This window comes from Haplochromis burtoni, unplaced genomic scaffold, assembly GCF_018398535.1.
Source record: "Haplochromis burtoni strain Fernald_Lab_line unplaced genomic scaffold, NCSU_Asbu1 Contig_291, whole genome shotgun sequence".
Taxonomy (NCBI): Eukaryota; Metazoa; Chordata; class Actinopteri; order Cichliformes; family Cichlidae; genus Haplochromis; species Haplochromis burtoni.
The window spans coordinates 471043-477093 of record NW_024582652.1 but is presented as its reverse complement, the minus strand read 5'-3'; the positions used below and the strand labels follow the sequence as shown (position 1 = coordinate 477093).

Below are 6051 nucleotides of genomic sequence, written 5' to 3'. Positions count from 1 at the left end.
ATGCCTCGAGCGTCAACAACGTCTTCTTCGACGAGGCCAACAAGCAGGTGAGCTAACGGCTAACAGCTAACAGCTAGCAAAACTTCTGCCAGCGGATTTAAATGAATAAGTTCAAAAACTGGAACATTTCCGGTAAAATGTGACAGTGGAGTTTATTTAAAACATATTTAATAATTGATTATTTTATTTAGGATGTTAACTGGCTTAAACTAAACTCTATGAAAAATAAGAAGTAAACCGGAGGACTTCACTCACTGTCAGCTGTTATTAAACTGCGATTAATCTGAACCACGATCAGCTGACGTGAAATTCTCCCAAACATGCTTCATTTTGTTTGGTTCGTTTTTACAGGTGTGGCCTCTTCTTCGCCATATTTGAGTGATAGAGGACATTTTCATCTCTTGTGTCAGTAAAAGTTGCTCAGACTTACACCGCTCTGGTGTTTGCGTGTTATATTAAACACACCTGTGTGTAGCTGTCCTCTGTTTTCTTTCTCCAGGTGTTCGCAGTGCGTTCAGGTGGAGCCACCGGGGTGGTGGTTAAAGGTCCTGATGACAAGAGCAGCGTCGCCTTCAGGTTCGTGGATTTAAAGATAAAGCACATCCGTGCTTTTAATCTTTATTTGTACCTGTCGCCACATGAGGGTAAACCTTCACAGCTCTGGGTTATTCTTGGTGGTTGAAGCCGGGCCTGGAGATGCTAATGAAGGCGTTGCACACCCGGGGCAGCTGGGTATGCTTTGGAAGGTGTTCTTCAACTCAAACCCACGCTTCCCTGTGACCCCTCCCTCCTTTATGTGTGCAAGTTCTGTTTAAAGTGGGTTTAGGTTATCTCCCCAATGCCTGACGACACTCTGAAAGTTGAATAACTTGTCCCAGATACTGAAACTCTCGGCTTCATGCTGCTGCTGGGTCTTTAAAGCCTTCAGGTCAGAGGTCAGAGTGACTGGAGAGGCCGAAACTGGAGCGATGCGTTCACTGGCAGTGTTTAGATCAGTAAAACGGGAATGCTTATGTAAACTGTGTGTTTGACTCGTCAGGATGGACGATAAAGGAGAAGTAAAATGCATCAAGTTTTCCATCGGTAACAAGATCCTGGCTGTGCAGAGAACCTCCAAGTCTGTGGTGAGTTCAGGGACACTCAGACATGGTCTTATTAGGCGCAGAGGAGCGGCGGGGCTCCGGTCTTATTTCACCTCATTGTGGTCTCGTTTCTAAAATCCTCCACACTTATTTTATAAAAACTGTGCCTCTGCCTCTAGTGGAGAATTTATGATACAAACCTTTTTATTTGTAAATGTTGAATTTTTGTTGAAAGTTCAGTTTTTATTGTAAATGTTTATTTTTTCCTTCTGGTCATGCAGGTCACGCATGCTTGGTTAGGGATGGTTTCAAATGTGACGTTTCTGTTTTGAATGTTTCTGATCCGGGCGAACGCTGTTTTTGTGTTGGCAGGATTTCATCAACTTCATCCCCGACTACCCGCACACAGAGTTCAGTCAGGAGTGTAAGGTACGCTGCAGTTCCTGCTGTTTGCAGGCCGTCTGCTGACGGACGAACTGGGCTCATGATGTTTGTGTCGCTCCGCAGACGAAGAACGCCAACATTTTAGGTTTCTGTTGGACCAACTGGAACGAGGTCGTCTTCATAACCGACCAGGGAATCGAGTTTTACCAGGTAACCCGAACAGCTCGCCCACAGAGAGCTGTGCTGAGTGTTTGGCTCTGCGTGGTCATGTGACTCAAAACTTCATACAATGTCCTCTGATTGGAGAGTTCAAAGGAACAATTCAGTGTTTGACCTGTTGAAACGTCTCATCTCCACATGTGTGCGTTCTACAAGGACAAACAGGAAGTGACATCAGTTTGATGCCTGGCACTTTGGTTCTCGTCATTTAAGACGATAAACGTGAAAAGTGTCTTTGTGTGTGCCTCAGGCTCACCTGAGCTTTACCTGTTCAGCTGTGATGTCATGACCTCCTGTGTGCTCAGGTGTTTCCAGACAAGCGCAGCCTGAAGCTGCTGAAGAGTCAGAGCATCAACGTGAACTGGTACCAGTACTGCCCCGAGACCGCCGTCATCCTGCTGTCCACCACCGTGCAGGGGAACATCCTGCAGCCCTTCGCCTTCAGGGTGAGGCGGATACTCACGTCGCTATAGCAACACAAAGCTCGTCATTTTGATTTCAGTGTGCGTGCGTTCGTTGGTCGGTTTAGAGGCCGTTTCTGTGCAGCAGCACATCCACGGCGGCTTCATTGTGCATCCTGAATGGATCATTTCTAGAGTGGGCGTGGCTTCACCTGCAGTCGATGTCAGCTGATGTGAAGAAACTTTGTCTTGATTTTGCTGTTCCAGAACGGGACCATGTCCAAGATGTCCAAGTTTGAGATCGAGCTGCCGGTTGTCCCCAAACCCGCCAAACTCAGCCTGTCGGAGAGAGACATCGCCATGGCAACCATGTAATTCACAGGCTGGGTTATTTTCTTTTGTTTGTGCTGCACTTAAAAAAACAACAACAATGATTTAACTATGTGTTTGCAGCTATGGCCAGCTGTACGTGATGTACCTGAAGCATCACTCGAGGACGGCCAACAGTCCCAGTGCAGAGGTGGTGCTGTACCACCTGTCCAGGTAAACGCTCCGCAGCGTCTGCTGATTGCTGGACTGGAGCTTTAAAACGCGTTGACGCTTTAAATCCAGGCTCCCGTGTTCCCTCTGTGTGGCTCAGGGAAGGTTCCTGTAAGAAGAGTCACGTGCTGAAGCTGAACACGACGGGCAAGTTCGCTCTGAACATCGTCGACAACCTGGTGGTGGTTCATCACCAGAGCTCGCAGGTTAGAGCCTCGTCCTTCCTCTGAGGCGCCGGGCACGGGGGAGCTGATGATCTCAGGTGTTTTTGTTAAACCGGCTTCATGCTCTGTCATTCAGACGTCGCTGATCTTCGACATCAAGCTGAAGGAGCCCGACTGTGCCCTGAACATCCACCAGCCCGTCCTGCCCGCCAGGTCCATCCACCCCTACAGGATCCCGCTGTCAGGTACGCACGAAAGCTACCGATGAATCAAGATGTGATCGAACTGCGAACGTTCAGCTTTAAATAGATGAAATGAATTAGTTGAACAGGAAATATGTGATTAACAGCAGAGGAGTTGCAGGCACCCATGAGAAGAGCACAGAATCGAACCTGCGTCTTTAAGTAGCTGTGAATCAGAAGTGAAGCTGAGAGGAGCAAAGCATCGAAAGCTGGGATTAGAATCTGAAGCGTGAGGTTGGCACCGACTGCAGACCTCTGCTGTTTATCGACGATGCTGCTTAGTTAGTCGTGAAGGTGACGCTCTGCTGTGAAGCTGTGCTTCCTCTTCACCGTCCTCTCGTCTTCCCCGCAGGGCCGGCGGCCGTTCCTTCGCAGCCTCCGGTGCCGTGTCAGCTCTGTATCCTTTCCTCACAGTAAATGTTTGATTCGCTGCCAGTCTCAGGCGTTTCTTTTCCTCAGCGTCACTCCAGACTCCTCCTCCTGGAGCGTCTTCCAGCCAGACATCATCATCAGCGCCAGCGAAGGTGAGCAAACGCAAACGCACAATGGAGAAAATACACTTAATGCTACGTTCAGGGAGAATCCACGGTGGGGTTGAAGTTCAGTCCAGGCGTCTCCTGCAGTAGAGCAGCCCTGATGGAAAGCCTGTTTTATCTGAGCCCGACGTCAGAGACGTTTCATTTTCTCGCACACAAGTCAAACAACAATTCTGTGAACGGACTAAAAATGATTGTTCCACCATCCACAGCATCATTTCTGCTGTTTCAGGTTACCTGTGGTACCTGCAGGTGAAGCTGCCGCCCACAGTCAACCTGCTGCAGGACAAAGGCAAACTGATGGACTTCCTGTTACGGCGCAGAGAGTGCAAGATGGTCATCCTGTCGGTCTGCGCGCAGAGTGCGTATCTAACCGCCGCTCGTCTTTAGACTCTGATCAGAAATCGAAGCTGATGATGAGACGGCGCTCTGGTTATGAAGAAAACCAGAGCGACTCACCTGAGGATCCAGCTGCTCCTCTGGGTCGCCGTTTCTGCGTCGATGCTCCGTAAAACATAAAATAAGCTGTGAGCCAGGACTGGGGGGATGTAGAAACCAGTGAAACCAGTAACACCAGGCACAATCTGAGGCAGCAGCTCGACCTGTAGTTCGCACATTCATGCTTTTATTTCCCCTGAACGGCGAGCTGTGCCACGAGCCAAAGTCCCACTCTTCTGTCTGTGTTGCAGTTCTGGAGGTCGGCGAGAAGGGAAGTCTTCCTGTTGTGGCGACCGTGTTTGACAAACTCAACCAGGTGTACAAAGATTACCTGGAGGCGGAGCAGAGCTACACTCAGGTGAGGCACCCACGGAGCTTCCTGCTCCCTAAAGTCACCCGATCTGATTTCTAACAGGGTCTTTTTTTTCCCTGTTTGCAGGCGATGGAGTCCGGACCGAGCCGAGGAAGCGCCGCCCAGAAGCGTCCGGTCAGAACTCAGGCCGTCATCGACCAGTCGGACATGTACACGCACGTCCTGTCCTCGTTCACGGAGAGGAAGGTACGGCGCACGGGCTCCTGTGAGTTTCCACCCAAACGTTTTCAAACCAGGTGATGTGATGAACTTCCTGCTCTGTGCCCGCAGGGCGTCTCCCACAAGTTCATCATCGCCGTGCTGATGGAGTACATCCGCTCTCTGAACCAGTTCCAGATCACCGTCCAGGTAACGCCGCAGAGCCACGCGAGCAGGCTGGGATTGTGACTGGTCCTGGTAACACTTGTAATGGTTTTTTCCAGCATTACCTGTACGAGCTGGTGATCAAGACGCTGGTGCAACACAACCTGTTCTACATGCTGCACCAGTTCCTGCAGTACCACGTCCTCAGCGACTCCAAACCTCTGGTGAGTTCAAACCAGGAGCTCATCCTGAGACGCCGAGTCTGCGGGTCTGTCGACGCCCCTCATCTCCCGTTGAGCCCGAGCAGAGCTCGTCTTCCTCGACGTGCTGGTTACGTCCATCGTTTCAGTGTCTCATTGTTGAATTGTGTCCTCTCAGGCGTGTTTGCTGCTGTCTCTGGAGAGCACGTACCCACCCGCACACCAGCTGTCCCTGGACATGCTGAAGGTACCAAACAAGCTTAAAAACCTTCACGTGGTCATTTCATTGGTTCATCGCTGTAAACTTCCTGTTTGCATTCACAGCGTCTGTCCACGGCCAACGACGAGATCATCGAGGTTCTGCTGTCGAAGCAGCAGGTTCTGGGCGCGCTCAGATTCATCCGCAGCGTCGGTGCGTTGATCCTGAGGCGTTTCCTCCTTCACACACACGAATGTGTTTAACGCAAACTCGCCCTGACGTGTTTCTCCCGGCGCAGGTGGCCACGACAACGCGTCTGCGCGGAAGTTCCTGGACGCGGCGCAGCAGACCGGAGACCAGATGCTGTTCTACACGGTGTTTAGGTCGTTCCAGCAGAGAAACCAGCGACTCAGGGGAAGCCCCGCCTTCAACCCAGGTGAGCACTGCGAGGAGCACGTGGCTCACTTCAAGCAGCTGTTTGGGGAGCAGGCGTTGATGAAGCCCTCCACCGTGTGAGCCCGGTCTCCGTGGCGAGGAGACGACCTGACGGGACGCAAATCGTCGCGTACGTTCACGTGCACACGAGTGTCCTGCTGCAGGAAACCGTGAGAGTGTGACGCCACAGAGCAGCCTAGCATGCCGCCCCCAGGGTTAAGAAAAGGTGGTGTTACTGTGGCCCGATCCCTGCTGCTCCACCTTAAATGTTAACAGGATGTGTTAATTTATGATGATTGTTTTTGCTAAAATCTTCCTCCTCTTCATGCGGTCGGGTTTACCTGCACAGGTGATCCTGATATCGCTCTGATATCAGCTGTTGTGGGAGGGGCCAGAGCCTGCACCGCTGTGTGTTTGTGGGGTGAATGTGAGGTGTATATTCTGTAAGATAAAGATGAATTATTGTGCATGAACAGGTTTTAATGTCATGAAATCCAACATGTCTGTATGCAGCTAATAAAGGTTTAACTGAAAA

At 50.7% G+C, this 6051-nt stretch overlaps 1 protein-coding gene across 1 annotated transcript in view; it reads left to right on the top strand.

Moving 5' to 3' along the window:
- The window catches only part of rmc1 (regulator of MON1-CCZ1), a 7290-nt gene extending 1239 nt beyond the window's left edge, over window positions 1-6051 (top strand). The window contains exons 1-20 of the mRNA XM_005940376.2: window positions 1-47; window positions 500-576; window positions 1040-1124; window positions 1455-1511; window positions 1590-1676; window positions 1991-2131; window positions 2354-2457; window positions 2540-2629; window positions 2727-2832; window positions 2927-3035; window positions 3385-3429; window positions 3503-3556; window positions 3801-3929; window positions 4258-4364; window positions 4446-4565; window positions 4650-4727; window positions 4802-4906; window positions 5061-5129; window positions 5207-5294; window positions 5380-6051. The exon at window positions 1-47 is cut by the window's left edge and continues 1239 nt beyond it. Coding sequence (XP_005940438.1) covers window positions 1-47; window positions 500-576; window positions 1040-1124; window positions 1455-1511; window positions 1590-1676; window positions 1991-2131; window positions 2354-2457; window positions 2540-2629; window positions 2727-2832; window positions 2927-3035; window positions 3385-3429; window positions 3503-3556; window positions 3801-3929; window positions 4258-4364; window positions 4446-4565; window positions 4650-4727; window positions 4802-4906; window positions 5061-5129; window positions 5207-5294; window positions 5380-5597 — 1916 coding nt within the window. The 3' untranslated portion in view covers window positions 5598-6051. The remainder of the gene's footprint in view (window positions 48-499; window positions 577-1039; window positions 1125-1454; window positions 1512-1589; window positions 1677-1990; window positions 2132-2353; window positions 2458-2539; window positions 2630-2726; window positions 2833-2926; window positions 3036-3384; window positions 3430-3502; window positions 3557-3800; window positions 3930-4257; window positions 4365-4445; window positions 4566-4649; window positions 4728-4801; window positions 4907-5060; window positions 5130-5206; window positions 5295-5379) is intronic.